This window comes from Salvelinus fontinalis, chromosome 38 (genome assembly GCF_029448725.1).
Source record: "Salvelinus fontinalis isolate EN_2023a chromosome 38, ASM2944872v1, whole genome shotgun sequence".
NCBI lineage: Eukaryota > Metazoa > Chordata > Actinopteri > Salmoniformes > Salmonidae > Salvelinus > Salvelinus fontinalis.
This window is the reverse complement of record NC_074702.1, coordinates 13,694,826-13,715,729: the sequence shown is the minus strand read 5'-3', so window position 1 is coordinate 13,715,729 and position 20,904 is coordinate 13,694,826. Positions and strand designations below refer to the sequence as shown.

General features: G+C 46.1%; 1 protein-coding gene across 1 annotated transcript in view; it reads left to right on the top strand.

The window, feature by feature from the left end:
• The window catches only part of LOC129837142 (IgGFc-binding protein-like), a 52,783-nt gene that overhangs the window by 974 nt on the left and 30,905 nt on the right, over positions 1 to 20,904 (top strand). Inside the window, exons 2-4 of the mRNA XM_055903057.1 lie at positions 1,053 to 1,257; positions 1,941 to 2,110; positions 2,288 to 2,405. Of these exons, the coding sequence (XP_055759032.1) occupies positions 1,053 to 1,257; positions 1,941 to 2,110; positions 2,288 to 2,405 (493 nt within the window). The remainder of the gene's footprint in view (positions 1 to 1,052; positions 1,258 to 1,940; positions 2,111 to 2,287; positions 2,406 to 20,904) is intronic.

Here is a 20,904-nt window from a genome sequence, read left to right as displayed (position 1 = left end):
AGGTCTAAATTCCATCACGGTGGGGTATAGTTACCCGCTACCTCTCATTGCCATGGCGATTGACTCATTTCACAGGGCGCGCTTTTTCACAAAACTGGATCTCAGGAGCGCGTATAACTTGGTACGTATCCGGGAGGGAGATGAGTGGAAGACAGCGTTTAGTACCACATCCGGCCATTATGAGTACCTCGTCATGCCGTACGGGTTGAAGAATGCTCCAGCAGTCTTCCAATCTTTTGTAGACGAGATTCTCAGGGACCTGCACGGGCAGGGTGTGGTGGTTTATATCGATGACATTCTGGTCTATTCCGCTACACGCGCCTCGCATGTGTCTCTGGTGCGCAAGGTACTTGGGCGACTGTTGGAGCATGACCTGTACGTCAAGGCTGAGAAATGCTTGTTCTTCAAACAGGCCTTCTCCTTCCTTGGGTATCGCATTTCCACTTCAGGTTGGTGATGGAGTGTGACCGCATTGCAGCCGTGCGTAATTGGCCGACTCCAACCACGGTAAAGGAGGTGCAGCGGTTCTTAGGGTTTGCCAACTACTACCGGAGGTTTATCCGGGGTTTTGGGCAGGTGACTGCTCCCATTACGTCACTGCTGAAAGGGGGGCCGGCGCGTCTGGGGTGGTCGGCTGAGGCGGACCACCCCAGGGCTTTTGGTCACCTGAAGGCTCTTTTTACCTCGGCTCCCGTGCTGGCGCATCCGGACCCCTCTTTGGCATTCATAGTGGAGGTGGACGTATCCGAGGCTGGGGTTGGAGCCGTGCTCTCCCAGCGCTCAGGTACGCCACTGAAGCTCCGCCCCTGTGCTTTCTTTTCTCGGAAGCTCAGCCTGGCAGAGCGAAACTATGACGTGGGGGATCGGGAGTTGCTGGCTGTTGTCAGAGCCCTGAAGGTGTGGAGACATTGGCTTGAGGGGGCTCAACACCCTTTTCTCATCTGGACTGACCCCCGTAATCTAGAGTACATTCGGGCAGCGAGGAGACTGAACCCTCGTCAGGCAAGGTAGGCCATGTTTTTCACCCGATTTAGGTTTACCATCTCCTATAGACCAGGCTCCCAGAACGCTAAGGCAGACGCACTGTCCCGACTATATGATACGGAGGAGCGGGCCATCGATCCTGCGCCCATCCTCCCGGCTTCTTGTCTAGTGGCACCTGTGAGGTGGGAGGTGGACGCAGACATTGAGCGAGCATCACGTGTTGAGCCTACTCCACCACAGTGTCCAGCGGGACGGGTGTACGTTCCGCTGGAGGTTAGAGACAGGCTAATTTGGTGGGCTCACACGTCCCCCTCCTCTGGTCACCCGGGGATCGGTAGGATGGTGCGATGTCTTAGTGGGAAGTACTGGTGGTCCACTTTGGCCAAGGACGTGAGGGTTTATGTGTCCTCCTGCTCAGTGTGCGCTCAGTGCAAGGCTCCTAGGCACCTGCACAGAGGGAAGTTACAACCCCTTCCCGTTCCACAGCGGCCTTGGTCACACCTGTCGGTTGACTTCTTGACCGATCTGTCACCATCACAGGGCAACACCACGATCCTGGTCGTTGTGGATCGGTTTTCTAAGTCCTGTCGTCTCCTCCCTTTGCCCGGTCTCCCTACTGCCCTACAGACGGCGGAGGCCCTGTTTACTCACGTCTTCCGGCACTACGGGGTGCCCGAGGATATTGTTTCTGATCGGGGTCCCCAGTTCACGTCCAGGGTGTGGAAGGCATTCATGGAACGTTTGGGGATCTCGGTCAGCCTTACCTCTGGGTTTCACCCGAGAGTAATGGGCAGGTGGAAAGAGTGAACCAGGATGTGGGTAGGTTTCTGCGGTCGTATTGCCAGGACCGGCCAGGGGAGTGGGCGAAGTACATCCCCTGGGCAGAGATGGCCCAGAACTCACTCCGCCACTCCTCTACGAACCTGTCGCCCTTCCAATGTGTGTTGGGCTATCAGCCAGTCTTGGTCCCATGGCATCAGAGCCAGACCGAGGCTCCTGTGGTGGACGATTGGGTGAGACGCTCAAGGGAAACCTGGGAGGCCGCCCACGGGTACCTTAAACGGGCCGAAGGGCGGCAGAAGGCCAATGCCGACCGCCACCGCAGCGAGGCCCCGGTGTACACATCGTCGGACCGGGTCTGGCTCTCGACCCGAAACCTGCCCCTCCACCTGCCCTGCCGGAAGCTGGGTCCGCGGTTTGTGGGGCCATTCAAAGTCCTGAGGAGAATAAACGAGGTGTGTTATCGGTTACAGCTCCCCCCTTATGACCGTATTAACCCCTCGTTTCATGTGTCTCTCCTCAGGCCGGTGGTGGCTGGTCCGCTTCAAGAAGATGAGGTGCGGGAGATCCCTCCGCCCCCCCTGGACATCGGGGGGGCGCCGGCGTATGCAGTTCGGTCCATACTGGACTCGAGGCGTCGGGTTGGGGGTCTTCAGTACCTCGTGGACTGGGAGGGGTACGGTCCGGAGGAGAGATGCTGGGTGCCGGTGGAGAATGTACTGGATCCACCTATGCTAAGGGAGTTTCACCGCCTCCATCCGGATCGCCCTGCCCCTCGTCCTCCGGGTCGTCCTCGAGGCCGGCGTCGTCGCGCTGCGGGAGCCGCGCGTCAGGAGGGGGGTACTGTCACGACTTCTACCAAAGGTAACTCCTCTCCCTGTTCAGGCGGCGCTCGGCGTCGCCGGTTTACTAGCCGCCACCGATCCCTTTTTCCTTTTCTGGTTGTTTTGTCTGTGTTCCTTTTCACACCTGGTTTCAATTGCGTTTATTTCTGTGTGTATATAGGGCACCTGTTACCTGCCTTATTTCGTGCGGGATTAAGCTTGTGGGTATTTTGCGCTCGTTTATCGTTGATGTTTCTTGTTCTCGTTATTACGCACGTGTAGTTTATTTTCGGAACTGAGTTTGTTCCTCCGTGCAGAGTTTCTGTTTTGTTTTCACTATTTAGGCACTGTGATCTGTGGGACCTTATATAGACAGATCTGTGCCTCGACAGTATCCTGTCTCTGAGCTCTACGGACAATTCCTTCGACCTCATGGCTTGGTTTTTGCTCTGATCTGCACTGTGAACTGTGGGACCTTATATAGACAGATCTGTGCCAATTTTGTATTGGTGGACTATGTATATATAATTATTATATTAAACACGCTTCTCAGTAATCCCTGCTCTCCTGCGCCTGACTCCTACACCTCTCACCGAGACGCACCTTATCACAACCTGTCCCGCAGGTGTGATGTTCGGATGTACCGATCCTGTGCAGGTGTTGTTACACGTGGTCTGCCACAGCGAGGACGATCAGCTGTCTGTCCGGTTTCCCTGTAGCGCTGTCTTAGGCGTCTCACAGTACGGACATTGCAATTTATGGCCCTGGCCACATCTGCAGTCCTCATGCCTCTTTGCAGCATGCCTAAGGCACGTTCACACAGATGAGCAGGAACCCTGGGCATCTTTCTTTTGGTGTTTTTCAGAGTCAGTAGAAAGGCCTCTTTGGTGTCCTAAGTTTTCATAACTGTGACCTTAATTGCCTACCGTCTGTAAGCTGTTAGTGTCTTAACGACCGTTCCACAGGTGCATGTTCATAAATTGTTTATGGTTCATTGAACAAGCATGGGTAACATTGTTTAAATCCTTTACAATGAAGATCTGTGAAGTTATTTGGATTTTTACGAATTATCTTAGAAAGATAGGGTCCTGAAAAAGGGGCGTTTCTTATTTTGCTGAGTTTAGTATTTAGTTGAAAATATGGATGTGATCCCTCCCATTGTTTTTCACATTGAAGCTTTCTTTTTACAGGTCTACTCAAAAGCATGTAGGATGAAGACAAGCCATCTCAAAGCTTTGTTTGGCTTCACCTGTAACGACTCTCGTCATTGTTTGAAGGAAAGGAGGACCAAAGCGCAGCTCTGGCCGGGCGCACAGGGCGCACAGGGCTCTGGAGACGCACAGGAAGCCTGGTGCGTGGTTTAGGCACTGGTGGTACTGGGCTGGGGCGAGGAGGTGGTGCCGGATATACTGGACCGTGAAGGCGTACAGGAGCTCTTAAGCACCGAGCCTGCCTTACCTGGTTTAATGCTTCCCGTAGCCAGGCCAGTGCGGCGAGGTGGAATAGCCCACACTGGGCTGTGCTGGCGAACCGGGGACACCATGCGTAAGGCTGGTGCCATGTACACCGGCCCGAGGAGACGTACTGGAGGCCAGATACGTTGAGCCGGCTTCATGGCACCTGGCTCGATGCCTACTCTAGCCCGGCCGATACTTGGAGCTGGAATGTACCGCACCGGGCTAAGCACACGTACAGGAGACACCGTGCGCTCTTCCGCATAACACGGTGTCTGCCCGTACTCTTGCTCTCCACGGTAAGCACAGGGAGTTGGCGCAGGTCTCCTACCTGACTTCGCCACACTCCCTTTTATCCCCCCCCCCAATACATTTTTGGGGCTGCTTCACAGGCTTCCGTGCTAGCCTCGTACCTTGATAACATCTCCGTTCCTCCATTCTCCTGTATCCCTCCTCGCACTGTTCCAACGAATCCCAGGCGGGCTACGGCACTCTCTCTGGATCGATCGACCAGTGCTCTATTTCCTCCCAGGTTGTATAACCCAGATCCTTCTCCCAAGTCCACGAGTCCTGCGTAATGGGCCGCTGCTGCTGCTGTCGCTGCTGCCCATTACCACGCTGCTTGGTCCGATTATGGTGGGTGATTCTGTAACGACTCTCGTCGTTGGTTGAAGGAAAGGAGGACCAAAGCGCAGCGTGGTACGTTTCCATATTTATTTGAACACTTACTTTAACACGAACAAAACAATAAACAAAACAAAACCAACAACGTTACAGTCTTGAACGAGAGAACATAAAACACATGAACGCACGAACAGGAACAATCACCCACAAACAAACAGTGAGAAACAGCCTACCTTAATATGGGTCCCAATCAGAGACAATGACAAACACCTGCCTCTGATTGAGAACCATAATAGGCCAAACAATAAACCCAACATAGAAACACAAAACATAGAATGCCCACCCAGCTCACGTCCTGACCAACTAAACAAAGACTAAACAAAGGAAATAAGGTCAGGAACGTGACATCACCGAATTTCTCAGGTAGCTATAGCTTTCATATTCCATAATTGTATCAAGTGTAAACATGCAGTGTGTCAGATATTGCGCTGCAGTTTAGGTAAACTCATCTGACATCATTATAACTGGATGATGCCCACACACGTATGTGGTCCCGTGTGGCTCAGTTGGTAGAGCATGGCGCTTGCAACGCCAGGGTTGTAGGTTCATTTCCCACGGGGGGACCAGGGTTCAATTCCCACGGGGGGACCAGGATGAATATGTATGAACTTTCCAATTTGTAAGTCGCTCTGGATAAGAGCGTCTGCTAAATGACTTAAATGTAATGTAAATGTATCCTTCTTTAAATGATATGTTTAATCTCTTTAAGTAAGCCATGCTATTCAATTTTAATTGAGTTCACATGGGCTCTGATTGCACTCAATGATGATCTTTCTAAGATAAAGTTAAGTTACAAAACCCAAAGAATGGATACAGGTAACTGCCGAAATAATGGAAACACCAATATCAAGCCTCCTAATATGGTGTTGGGCCACCATGCAGCCGGGTGTCATAGACTAGACGTAACACAGTAAAAGTAAATCTGGGATACAAATTATACTGAACAAAAAAATAAATGCCACAATTTCAAAAATTGTACTGAGTTTCAGTCAGATAAGGAAATCAGTTAACTGAAATAAATTCATTACCCCCTAATCTATGGATTTCACATGACTGGGAATACTGATATGCATCTGTTGGTCAGACACCTAAAAAAAAAGTTAGGGGTGTTGATCAGAAAACCAGTCATATCTGGTGTGATCGCCATTGGAATCATGCAGCGCGACACATCTCCTTCGCATAGAGTTGATCAGGCTGTTGATTGTGGCCTGTGGAATGTTGTCCCACTTGCTGGATATTGGCGTCATCTGGGTTAGGGGAGGGTTTGGCCGGGGGGGGGGGGGGGGGGGGGGGGGGGCTTTACTTGGCTCATCGCAATCTAGTGACTCCTTGTGGCGGGCCGGGTGCCTGCAGGTTGACTTCGGTAGCCAATTGAACACTGTTTCCTCCACACATTGGTGCGGCAGGCTTCTGGGTTAAGCGGGCGGGTGTTAAGAAGCGCGGTTTGGCGGGTCATGTTTCGGGGGACACATTACTCGACCATCGCCTCTCCCGAGCCCGTTGGAGAGTTGCAGCGATGAGACAAGATCGTAATTGGAATGCAATTGGATATCATGAAATTGGGGAGAAAAAGGGGGTTAAATAAAAAAGAAGATGTAGGTAGGCTAGAAGCTATCACAATGCTATATTTCAAGTCGGATGGCCAGGAATCAGATTTGTATCTGACTTCAAACAATCTACGATGCTGGTTTGAAATGTGGCTAGACATATCTGATTCCATGTGCTTTTTGGCAGTTCAGACTGCAGGAAAAGGCGCCGTTTCTAATCGGATATGCAAAAAAATCTGATTTGAGTCACTTCAAACTGCCAATGTGAAAAAAGCTATAGTTAGCCAACCTCTTGACACGTTTCACCCACATATAACTGATAAAGTTGAAATAGGCCTACTTCATCAGTTATCATGACTCTTGGTACATCTGACTGAGGCAGGTATAACCATGCATGGTGTAACTCAAGGCATATAGTATTTTCAATATATGGATGTGATCCCCATTGTTTTCCCACATATAAGCTTTCTTTTTACAGGTCCACTCAAAAGCATGTGGGATGAAAAGACAATTGTCATCTCACAGCTTCATACGACTTCATTGCTTTTCTCAGGTAGCTAGTTATCATATTCCATCTTCTTATCATGTGTTCATTTGTATACTATCATTTAGTAAAGCATTATTAGAATGTTGGTTTCACAACAACCGTCACCAAGAAGCACACAAGTATCACAGTATCTTTGGTGATCTAATACTAATACAAGAGAATTTAAGTTTCTCCCTAATCCATGGCTGTATTGTCTGTCTCCTTCCTTAGTCATTATTGAGGTTCAATTGCCTATTTCACCTATGGGAGTGTCAGCTCCAGGTAGTGACATCACCCTTAGATGCTCTTTACCTCCGTATGAAAACCTGAACCTCAACCACCTGATTGTCAACTGACAGTGTGGAGAATCAGTGGTGGTCCACAGCTATTACCATGGGAGAGATCAGCTGGAAACATAGTGTTGTTTACAAGGGACGCACTCATCTGTTTGAAGACCAGCTCGCTGTGGGAAATGTCTCATTTAGACTGAGTGGTGTGCAGCTGAGTGACCAGGGCCAAAACACTTGTGATGTGACAGATGAACAGGGAAGCACCCTGGAAAAGCTACTACTTTTAGTGAGATGTTAGAGAGTATGCATTTTTGTCCATTTCAGATTTTTTAGGAATCTTGCATGTATGGGGGATAAAGAGACATAAAAGTATTAAGCTATCTGCACAAAATAAACTTAGTCATCTACTTGCCTGCCCTTTGCAGTCAGAATTCTCCTTTGTTAAGAGCTGAATATGAGTATTGTTGTTTTTGTTTACCCCTGGCCCCCTTCAAGAATCCACAGCTCAGCTGTCTGTACAGTCATCCTGTGACAGCTTCATCATCACCCTCACCTCCTCCCAGGGTTTCTCCCCAACCTTATGTGTGGTGGACGGACTCCAATATCCAATTAGAGCCACGGCCGTATCGGTCTGGACAGCAGGGGGCGCTATGAGGTCCACAGCTCCATGGAGGTCAAGCCAAGCAGTACACTCACCATCATTGTTGAAATGAGACTGGAGACTGGATCTCAATCAAAGCTTCACCCGCTCGCTCACCCTCCACCCACTCCCAGGTAAAGGTGCGACCTACCAACAGGTTTAGGGGTAGAGCAATGTGACCAAGTATGGATCACTGATTTAGTGATGAAATATTAAACCATTTCATAATCACTAATGGCTAAACCCTGACAAGAGATTACTCCTACACAAGTTCTGCAATGTATGAATTCTAGACAAAATTTGTAGTCAAACACCCATCCTAAATATGGATTTGACATTTCACTTTGAGGGCAAATGAGTCATATGAGCATTGTGTATAGATGTACTGCATGCAAGAATAACACCATTGCAGAGTGCAACTTTCCATGACAGGAACTGTTTACAATGACCTCAATGAAAGGTTCAGTGACCAGGCAGTACTACTAGAGGAACAGGTCTTTGGGATGTGAAGCTGAAAGCCTGTCTCTTTCTCTCTTCTCCTCCTCTTCAACAGAATGCTGTGAGGTGCCTCTTGCAACCGGGGGCAGACCTGCTTCGACATTATTAGGGATAGTTCTCTTAGCAGCGTTAGCAATGCCACTCATTTTGTACTTCAGACACAAGCCTGAAACACAACAACACCAGCTGGTCCCACATGACTATACAACAGGACAAGATGAGGCTCATGAAACAGAGACTTGATAGATCATGAACAAAAACGAGTTATAAAAGTCTAGCTTACAGGACTGTTTCAATGTCACAAATATAGGTGTGTGTGTTGCTGCCTTCTGAAATATTTCCACTCCCTCTTGGTCATGTATTATAGAGTACTGCTAGCAGTAGACTTTGCTACTCTCTGCAAACCTATGTAATCCAGACTACTTAGTTTTTTTCGGGGATGCAATGCTGTCATGAAGGCGAAGGGTGGCTGCTTTGAAGAATCTCCAATATACATTTATTTTTTAACACTTTTTTTGGTAACGACATGATTTCATATGTGTTATTTCATAGTTTTGATGTCTTCACTAGTATGCTACAATGTAGAAAATAGTAAAAAATAAAGGAAAACCCTTGAATGAGTTGGTGTGTCCAGACATTTGACTGGTACTGTCCATTTGGTACAATGTTATTGTCAAAAAGGTGGCCTGGTAACAACAACTGGGAAAAGTACTATCCCCCTTACAGTTGGGCTGGTTGAAAAGTTGATGCTACATGACGAGGTGGATGTAACTGCAACGTCTGGGGCATATTACAGAAATATTTCACGTTATTACATGGTACTTGGAGTCACTCTGTGAGACAGTTCATTACATTACCAATTTACTTTTGCTACAACACAGGCATTTTGAAAAGCAACTGTTCAACCAGCATATCAACCAATAGTTGTTACAAGCTGTTGCAACAAGACATGTTTGACAAATCTTGACCCACCCACAGAAGGTACATATACAAATACAACACACCTACTCCTCCATCCCCACCTTAAGTATATTTGGTTTGTAAATTTGTACGTTGACCCAACAGGAAAAGGTTACTAATAGGAACTTTTCATTTTATGGGAGGAATTTGCATTGTCACTTAGATAAAGAATGAAATACAACCCTGGTTGTACCCTGATAGCAGTTCAAAAAGATACCCTCTTACACATCACCCTCAGAGCTAGACTGTGAACACCAGCCTTCACACCACCACTACCTGCCATCGTCCTATCTAAGCCGGATCGTGGAATACCCCTGTTCCTCCCAGAGGACTTTGACGGCGCGTCATCGACCTGTACCTTGCCTGCTACTCCGACGCTATCTACGGGATAGAGAGACAGGTTTGCCACATCATCACGGCACTGACCAGACAGGCCCTGAACTGGGGTGCCACGGTCTGGGAGATGGGCGGACCCGAAGTCGAGTCCTATGAGCGCTTCACCCTCCTCTTCCGCTTGGTGTTCGATCATCCTGTGGAGGTCCGAGAAGGGGGGTGAGCGCCTACTACGAGTACACCAGGGATCTAGGACCGTCCTGGAGTTCCGGACCATCGCGGCCAGAGTCAACAGTAGGGAGTGAACATTACCCCATAGTATACACAGTAGGCAGGTGGGTGTTTGGAAGGGCAAAGTGGGATCAGTTTCAGGAGCTGAGTGAGCAGGTGATGGCTCAGTGGATATGAGAGGGGATGTGGATAGTAGGAATAACTGGGTGAGAACAGCATTAGTGGGGGCAGCTACTGAGGCTAATCCTAAGAGTTCAGGGCAGAAGAAAGCAGTCCCATGCTGGACGGAGGAGTGTGGAGCATTGGTGAGGAGTAGGAAGGAAGCAGTAGAGGTACCAATCCGGAAGCCAGGGAAGGGCCCAATGAGGCCAACAAGCTATCGGCCAGTAGCTTTAACATATGTACAGTTGAAGTCGGAAGTTGACATACAGTTTAGCAAAGTAGATTTAAACTCAGTTTTCACAATTCCTGACATTTAATCCTAGTCAAATTCCCTGCCTTATGTCATTTAGGATCACCACTTTATTTTAAGAACGTTAAATGTCAGAATAATACTAGAGAGAATGATTTATTTCAGCTTTTATTTCTTTCATCACATTCCCAGTGGGTCAGAAGTTTACATACACTCAATTAGTATTTGGTAGCAATGTCTTTAAATTGTGTAACTTGGGTCAAACGTTTCGGGTAACCTTCCACAAGCTTCCCACAATAAGTTGGGTGAATTTTGGCCCATTCCTCCTGACAGAGCTGGTGTAACTGAGTCAGGTTTGTAGGCCTCCTTGCTCGCACACACATTTTCAGTTCTGCCCACACATTTTCTATAGGATTGAGGTCAGGGCTTGTGATGGCCACTCCAATACCTTGACTTTGTTGTCCTTAAGCCATTTTGCCACAACTTTGGAAGTATGCTTTGGGTCATTGTCCATTTGGAAGACCCATTTGAGACCAAGCTTTAACGTCCTGACTGATGTCTTGAGATGTTGCTTCAATATATCCACATAATTTTCCATCCTCATGTTGCCATCTATTTTGTGAAGTGCACCCGTCCCTGCTGCAGCAAAGCACCCCCACAACATGATGCTGCCATCCCGTGCTTCATGGTTGGGATGGTGTTCTTCGACTTGCAAGCCTCTCCCTTTTTCCTCCAAACATAACGATGGTCATTATGACCAAACAGTTCTATTTTTGTTTCATCAGACCAGAGGACATTTCTCCAAAAAGTATGATCTTTGTTCCCATGTGCAGTTGCAAACCTCAGTCTGGCTTTTTTATGACGGTTTTAGAGCAGTGGCTTCTTCCTTGCTGAGCGGCCATTCAGGTTATGTCGATATAGGACTCGTTTTACTGTGGATATAGATACTGTTCTTTTGTACCTGTTTCCTCCAGCATCTTCACAAGGTCCTTGAGGCACTGAGTTTGAAGGTAGGCCTTGAAATACATCCACAGGTACATCTCCAATTGACTCAAATGATGTCAATTAGCCAATGTCGTGGTAATTTCCTGTATTACTAAATGAGGAGAGTTATAAACCACACACAAGTCAGAGTTTTACTTAAACTTCATCTTTAATTATATGAGCTTCACCATAGCCCTTTGACTCTCAGATCAATTCAGTGTCTATAAATGAATTCTTAGAGTGCTTACAAAAGAATACTAGTATCTTTTATAGCCAAGATACACCCCTCTCAACTCACATGACGAACCACAGATCTCAGGAACTTCACAAAGGGCCTTTTACTTGAGAGAGGAGTATCCCATAGTCAGATAGCATTAGCTATAAATTATTGTTCAGTTTGGTCTCTAAGACGAGGTCCTAATCTCGTTCTTGGTACTTCATAGTACAAAAACATTACCTCATCCAATGGCATATATCAATTATCAACTTTAGATACTCCCATCTCAAATACACCCCCTCTTCTCGCCACTCCTGGACAAGCTCACTGAGGGGAGTGACTTGTGCACAGACATCGTGGAGCCAAGATAATTGGTTCCCCCTTAATAATCCCTTCACATGGTTTAACAGATACATTCACATATGAAGACAATGTTCCATTCTGTCCTCCTCCCCTTCTGATATTCTGCATAGCACCAGACATGTAAAAGACAAGCCTGACCTCTCCCCTCTCTGGGCCCCAAGTTACTTTTCCCTAGAGGAGAAGGGAAAAGTCCAACTGCCAACAGTATAGTCCAAAAGGAGACATTCTAATGACAAGTATGTCACATAAGCATATTATGAAAGTAAATAAAACATCTTATTTATCTATGTTACCCAACTAATTCTGATTCATCCCCAACACCTATCAGAAGCTTCTAAAGCCATGACATCATTTTCTGGAATTTTCCAAGCTGTTTAAAGGCACAGTCAACTTAGTGTATGTAAACGTCTGACCCACTGGAATTGTGATACAGTGAATTATAAGTGATACAATCTGTCTGTAAACAATTTTTGGAAAGATTACCTGTGTCATGCACAAAGTAGATGTCCAAACCGACTTGCCAAAACTATAGTTTGTTAACAGGAAATTTGTGGAGTGGTTGAAAAACGAGTTTTAATGACTCCAACATAAGTGTATGTAAACTTCCGACTTCAACTGTATGTAAGATTATGGAACGTATTATTACGGAGAAGCTACATTTCTTCCTGGAGAACAGGGTGCTAGTATCACCACATCAGAGTGGGTTCAGGAAAGGTAGGGGAACTATGGACCCAGTGCTCTGCTTAGAAGCAGAGGTCAGGAAGGCTCAGGTGAACAAGGAGACTGTTGTTGTCTTTTTTGATGTGGAGAAGGCGTATGATATGATGTGGAAGGAGGGGTTGTTAATCAAGATTGGATAAAGGATTTCCTGTCTGGAATGTCCATCCAGGTGAGGGTGGGGAAGTTTCATCAGGCAGCTACCTAGTGGATAACGGAACACCACAGGGGCGTGATTAGTCCTCTGTTGTTCTCAATCATGATCAATGATGTTTACTCTCCAGTACAGCCGGATATTGGGAGATTGTTATTTGCAGATGATGGGGCCTTATGGAAGAGGGGAAGAAATGTGCCATACATAGTCAGGAAGGTACAGGAAGCAATTGATGATGTAGAGCAGTGGGCATTAATGTGGGGATTCAAGTTCTCTGTAGAGAACTCAGATAATGTTCTTTACCAGGAGGAAGGTGGGAGATGAGGTATGCTTGAGGTTAAACTTGGAGAGGGTGGGGGCCTTCATGTTCCTTGGGGTATACCTTGACACTAGACTGACTCGGGCAGAACACACTGAGAGAGTGGTTTGGGCAGAACACATTGAGAGAGTGGTTTGGGCAGAACACACTGAGAGAGTGGTTTGGGCAGAACACATTGAGAGAGTGGTTTGGGCAGAACACATTGAGAGAGTGGTTTGGGCAGAAAACACTGAGAGAGTGGTTTGGGCAGAACACATTGAGAGAGTGGTTTGGGCAGAACACACTGAGAGAGTGGTTTGGGCAGAACACATTGAGAGAGTGGTTTGGGCAGAAAACACTGAGAGAGTGGTTTGGGCAGAACACATTGAGAGAGTGGTTTGGGCAGAACACACTGAGAGAGTGGTTTGGGCAGAACAAATTGAGAGAGTGGTTTGGGCAGAACAAATTGAGAGAGTGGTTTGGGCAGAACACACTGAGAGAGTGGTTTAGGCAGAACAAATTGAGAGAGTGGTTTGGGCAGAACACACTGAGAGAGTGGTTTGGGCAGAACAAATTGAGAGAGTGGTTTGGGCAGAACACACTGAGAGAGTGGTTTGGGCAGAACAAATTGAGAGAGTGGTTTGGGCAGAAAACACTGAGAGAGTGGTTTGGGCAGAACACATTGAGAGAGTGGTTTGGGCAGAACACATTGAGAGAGTGGTTTGGGCAGAACACACTGAGAGAGGGGTTTGGGCAGAACAAATTGAGAGAGTGGTTTGGGCAGAACACACTGAGAGAGTGGTTTGGGCAGAACAAATTGAGAGAGTGGTTTGGGCAGAACACATTGAGAGAGTGGTTTGGGCAGAACACATTGAGAGAGTGGTTTGGGCAGAACACATTGAGAGAGTGGTTTGGGCAGAACACATTGAGTGGTGGGAAAGTGTAAGAAGGTGCTAAATGTGATGCGCTGTCTGACGGGAAGGAGTGGGGGGCTGGGCGTTCCTCATTGAGGACCATGTATGTTGCATTGATCCGATCTGTAATAGACTATGGCAGTATAGCATATGGCTCGGCAGCCGGACCTCATTGGAAAGACTAGATGTCATATATGGGCAAGGACTATGTAAAATATGTAGTGGGGCGTTTCGGACGTCCCCTGTGGCTGCACTACAGGTGGGGATGGGGGATATGCCATTGCAGATTAGGAGACAAACGCGGGCAATTAATTATTGGGTCAACCTACAGGGACATGTTGTGTCTCATCCTGCGTAATGGATTTTACAAGCTTGCTGGGAACTTGAGCGAAGACTGAACATGAGCTTTGGGTGGGTAATACCCAGGCGAAGGAGATGGGACTGTATGGATGAAGTTTAGTCCAACGGTCACTATTCCTGTAAATCCAGCATGGCTACTCCCGCCTCCAGTAGTTGATCTAGAAGTATTGGAGAGACTACAGAAAGATAGGGAGGGTGTTGATCCATATTATTTGTTTAAGAGACGCCTGTATATTGTGTATCAGGATTTAGTGGCAATTTACACAGATGGTTCTAAAGATCCAAGGATAAAACATACTGGGTCAGCATTTGTAGTGCAGGAATGTGGGGTGGATGTCAGGAAACGTATTACAGATCATCTGGCTGTATATATGGCAGAGCTGATGGCCATACTGTTGGCCTTTCAGTGGGTGGAGGAAGACAAGCCAGACACAGTAGTTGTTTGCGCTGATATGTGCAGTGTTAATGAGTCTACAGTCATGTAGCTCACGTAGCAGATAATGCCTGTTTCATGAGGTTGTTCATAAATTGTTTATGGTTCATTGAACAAGCATGGGTAACATTGTTTAAATCCTTTACAATGAAGATCTGTGAAGTTAATTGGATTTTTACGAATTATCTTAGAAAGACAGGGTCCTGAAAAAGGGACGTTTCTTATTTTGCTGAGTTTAGTATTTAGTTGAAAATATGGATGTGATCCCTCCCATTGTTTTTCACATTGAAGCTTTCTTTTTACAGGTCTACTCAAAAGCACGTAGGATGAAGACAAGCCATCTCAAAGCTTTATTTGGCTTCACAGAATTTCAGGTAGCTATAGCTATCATATTCCATAATTGTATCAAGTGTAAACATGCAGGGTGTGTCAGATATTGCGCTGCAGTTTAGGTAAACTCATCTGACATCATTATAACTGGATGATGCCCACACTCGTATGTATCCTTCTTTAAATCATTTACATTTACATTTTAGTCATTTAGCAGACGCTCTTATCCAGAGCGACTTACAGTAGAGTGCATACATTTTATTACATTTTTTACATTTCTTTTTTACATAGTGAGACAAGGATATCCCTACCGGCCAAACCCTCCCTAACCCGGACGACGCTATGCCAATTGTGCGTCGCCCCACGGACCTCCCGGTTGCGGCCGGCTGCTACAGAGCCTGGGCGCGAACCCAGCCCAGCCTGGGCGCGAACCCAGAGACTCTGGTGGCGCAGCTAGCACTGCGATGCAGTGCCCTAGACCACTGCGCCACCCGGGTATGTTTAATCTCTTTAAGTAAGTCATGCTATTCAATTTTAATTCAGTTCACATGGGCTCTGATTGCACTCAATGATGATATTTCTAATGTCACGATCGTCTATGGGTGAGAGAGGACCAAGGCGCAGCGTGTGCAAAATACATTCTCTTTTATTTAGAGTAAGGAAAAACAGGAAACGAACACTGAATACAAACTAAACAAAACAACAAACGACCGTGAAGCTAAATGAAGTAAGTGCAATGAAAAGCAACAAACGTTCAACATAGACAATTACCCACATTAACCTAATGCCTATGGCTGCCTTAAATATGGCTCCCAATCAGAGACAATGAATGACAGCTGTCTCTGATTGAGAACCTTTCAGGCAACCATAGACTTACCTAGACAACTACACTAGACACTGCCCCATACACATACAACACCCCTAGACACTACAAAACCACATACATTCCCCATGTCACACCCTGACCTAACTAAAATAATAAAGAAAACAAAGATAACTAAGGCCAGGGCGTGACAGTACCCCCCCCCCCCAAAGGGGTGTGCCCCATCATGGCGGCGGCTCGGGTGCGGGACGTGGCCCCCACTCCACCATTGTCAATACCCGCTTTGGTAGCCTCCTCCAAATGGCCACCCTCCAAATTAACCCCACTGGACTCTCAAGGCGTACTATAGGCCTGGTGCGTGGTACCGGCACTGGTGGTACCGGGCTGAGGGCACGCACATCAGGGCGAGTACGGGGAGAAGGAACAGTGCGTACAGGGCTCTGGAGACGCACAGGAGGCTTGATGCGTGGTGCCGGAACTGGAGGCACTGGGCTGGAGACACACCACAGGGAGAGTGGTAGAGGAGGAACAGGGCTCTGGAGACGCACTGGAAGCCTGGTGCGTGGTGTAGGCACTGGTGGTACTGGGCTGGAGCGGGGAGGTGGCGCCGATATACTGGACCATGCAGGCATACTGGCTCCCTTGAGCACTGAGCCGGCCCAACCTTACCTGGTTGTATGCTCCCCGTCGCCCTACCAGTGCGGGGAGGTGAAATGACCCGCACCGGGTTATGTAGGCGAACCGGGGACACCATGTGTAAGGCTGGTGCCATGTAAGCCAGCCCGAGGAGACGCATTGGTGGCCAGATGCGTTGGGCTGGTTTCATGACATCCGGCTCAATCCTCAATCTAGCCCTGCCAGTGCGGGGAGGTGGAATAACCCGCACCGGGCTATGAACAGGTACAGGAGACACCATGCGCTCTACTGCGTAACACGGTGTCTGCCCCTACTCTCACCCCCCCCCCCCCCAAAGAAATTTTTGGGCTTGACTCACAGGCTTCCGAATGCATCGTCGTGCTGCCTCCATTCGCCGGTATCCCTCCGCACATTGCTCCATCGAATCCCAGGCGGGCTCCGGTACTCTCCTTGGGTCGATCGCCCATCTGTCGATCTCCTCACAGGTATTATAGCCCAGATCCTTCTCCTGCTTCCGTGCTAACTCCTCAAAACGCCGCCTCTCTGCTTTCGCTGCCTCCAGCTCAGCTTTGGGGCAGTTATATTCTCCAGGTACTTCGCGGTCCAGAATTTCCTCCCAATTCCTATAGTCCTGTGTTCGCTGTTGCTGCCTTACACGCCGCTTGGTCCGATTCGGGTGGGTAATTCTGTCACGATCGTCTATGGGTGAGAGAGAGGACCAAGGCGCAGCGTGTGCAAAATACATTCTCTTTTATTTAGAGAAAGGAAAACCACGAAACGAACTCTGAATACAAACTAAACAAAAGTGAAGCTAAATGACGTAAGTGCAATGACAAGCAACAAACGTTCAACATAGACAATTACCCACATTAACCTAATGCCTATGGCTGCCTTAAATATGGCTCCCAATCAGAGACAATGAATGACAGCTGTCTCTGATTGAGAACCCTTCAGGCAACCATAGACTTACCTAGACAACTACACTAGACACTGCCCCATACACATACAACACCCCTAGACACTACAAAACCACATACATTCCCCATGTCACACCCTGACCTAACTAAAATAATAAAGAAAACAAAGATAACTAAGGCCAGGGCGTGACATCTAAGATAAAGTTAAGTTACAAAACCCAAAGTTTGGATACAGGTAACTGCTGAAATAATGGAAACACCAATATAAAGTGTCTTAATATGGTGTTGGGCCCCCTTGCAACCTGGTGTCATAGACTAGACGTAACATAGTAAAAGTGAATCTGGGATACAAATTATACTGAACAAAAATATAAATGCCACAATTTCAAAGATTGTACTGAGTTACAGTTCACATAAGGAAATCAGTTAACTGAAATAAATTCATTAGGCCCTAATCTATGGATTTCACATGACTGGGAATACTGATATGCATCTGTTGGTCAGACACCTAAAAAAAAGAAGGTAGGGGCGTTGATCAGAAAACCAGTCATATCTGGTGTGACCACCATTTGCCTAATGCAGCGCGACACATCTCCTTCACATAGAGTTGATCAGGCTGTTGATCGTGGCCTGTGGAATGTTGTCCCACTCCTCTTCAATGGCTGTGCGAAGTTGCTGGATATTGGCGTTGTCTGGGTTAGGGGAGGGTTTGGCCGGGGGGGGGGCTTTACTTGGCTCATCGTGATCTAGTGACTCCTTGTGGTGGGCCACGCGCCTGCAGGTTGACTTCGGTAGTCAGTTGAACACTGTTTCCTCCACACATTGGTGCGGCTGGCTTCTGGGTTAAGCGGGCGGGTGTTAAGAAGCGCGTTTTGGCGGGTCATGTTTCGGGGGACACATTACTCGACCATCGCCTCTCCCGAGCCCGTTGGAGAGTTGCAGCGATAAGACAAGATTGTAATTGGATTGCAATTGGATATCATGAAATTGGGGAGAAAAAGGGGGTTAAATAAAAAAGAAGATGTAGGTAGGCTAGAAGCTATCACAATGCTATATTTCAAGTCTGATGGCCAGGAATCAGATTTGTATCTGACTTCAAACCATCTATGATGGTGCGTTTTTGACTGTTCAGACTGGACGAAAAAGCGCAGTTTCTAAACGGATATGGAAAAAAATTGGATTTGAGTCACTTCAAACTGCCAATGTGAAGAAGGCTATATGTGGGACGGTACCTGTTCAACATCCAGTGAAAATGCAGAGCGCCAAATTCAAATACATTTCTAGAAAAAATTAACGTTCATGAAATCACACATTCAATATATCAAATTAAAGCTACACTTGTTGTGAATCCAGCCAATGTGTCAGATTTAAAAAATGCTTTACGGCGAAAGCAAACATTGCTATTATCTGAGGATAGCACCCCAGCAAACAATCACAGACCATCATATTTCAACCCCCCCCGGCACAACACAAAACGCAGAAATAAAGATATAATTCATGCCTTACCTTTGAAGAGCTTCTGCTGTTGGCACTCCAATATGTCCCATAAACATCACAAATGGTCCTTTTGTTTGATTAAATCTGTCGATATATATCCAAAATGTCAATTTATTTGGTGCGTTTGATCCAGAAAAACACCGGTTCCAACTCGCTCAACATGACTACAAAAGTTACCTGTAAGCTTTGTCCAAACATTTCAAACTACTTTTGTAATAGAACTTTAGGTATTTTTTAATGTAAATAATCGATAAAATTGAAGATGGGATGATCTGTGTTCAATACCGGAGGAAAACAATGTGTAGCATGCTTTCTGGTCACGCACCTCTAACAAACAGTACACTTCACTGGAGCCTCATTCTGAACATGGCTACTTCTTAATTTCTCAAATGAAAAACCTCAACCAATTTCTAAAGACTGTTGACATCCAGTGGAAGCGATAGGAACTGCAGGAAGGTCCCTTAGAAATCTGGATTCCCAATTGAAAAGAGAGTGACCTCAAAAAGAAACATCTGAATGGTTTGTCCTGCCAAATAAGTTCTGTTATAGTCAGACATGATTCAAACAGTTTTCGAAACTTCAGAGTGTTTTCTATCCAATACTAATAATAATATGCATATATTAGCATCTAGAACTGAGTAGGAGGCAGTTTACTCTGGGCACGCTTTTCATCCAAACGTGAAAATGCTGGCCCCTATCCATAAGAAGTTTTAACCAACCTCTTGACATGTTTCACCAACATATAACTGATAAAGTTGAAATAGGCCTACTTCTTCAGCCTTCCAAATAAGTTCTGTTATAGTCAGACATGATTCAAACAGTTGTAACGTCCTGACCAGAGTTCTTATGTGTTTTGCTTGTTTAGTGTTGGTCAGGACGTGAGCTGGGTGGGAATTCTATGTTGTATGTCTAGTTCGTCTGTTTCTGTGTTCAGCCTAATATGGTTCTCAATCAGAGACAGCTGTCAATCGTTGTCCCTGATTGAGAATCATATATAGGTGGCTTGTTTTGTGTTGGGGATTGTGGGTGGTTGTTTCCTGTGTCAGTGTTTGTGCCACAAAGGACTGTGACGGTTAGTTTGTTTGTTATTTTGTATAGTGTCTATGTCTAACGTTAGTAGCTTGTGTATTGCACTTTCTTTTGTAGCTTCACGGTCGTTTGTTGTTTTGTATTAGTTTGTCAGTATCTTGTCTTTGTGTTAATTAAATTCATGGAAAATTACCACGCTGCACATTGGTCCTCCGATCCTTCTCTCCTCTCCTCGTCCGAGGAGGAGGAAGAGCTAGACTGCCGTTACAATAGTTTTCGAAACTTCAGAGTGTTTTCTATCCAATACTACTAATAATATGCATATATTAGCATCTGGGACTGAGTAGGAGGCAGTTTACTCTGGGCACGCTTTTCATCCAAACGTGAAAATGCTGCCCCCTATCCATAAGAAGTTTTAACCAACCTCTTGACATGTTTCACCAACATATAACTGATAAAGTTGAAATAGGCCTACTAAATCAGTTATCATGACTAGACGTTGACCGATTATGATTTTTCAACGCCGATACAGATTATTGGAGGACCAAAATAAGATGATACAGATTAATCGGACGATTTTTATGTATATATATATTTGTAATAATAACACTTACAACAAACCTGAATGAACAATTACATTTTTATTTTAACTTAATATAATACATAAAAAATCGATTGAGTGTCAAATAAATAATGAAACATGTTCAATTTCGTTTAAATAATGCAAAAACAGTGTTGGAGAAAGTAAAAGTGCAATATGTGCCATGTAAAAAAGTAAAGTTTGAATGAATGCTTACGAGCCTGCTGCTGCCTACCACCGCTCAGTCAGACTGCTCTATCAAATATCAAATCATGTACTTAATTATAATAAACACAGAAATACAAGCCTTTGGTCATTAATATGGTCAAATATGGAAACTATCATTTAGAAAACAAAACGTTTATTTTTTCAGTGAAATACGGGACCGTTCCATATTTTATGGAAAGTGTGGCAACCCGAAGTCTAAATATTGCTGTTACATTGCACAACCTTCAATGTTATGTTATAATTATGTAAAATTCTGGCAAA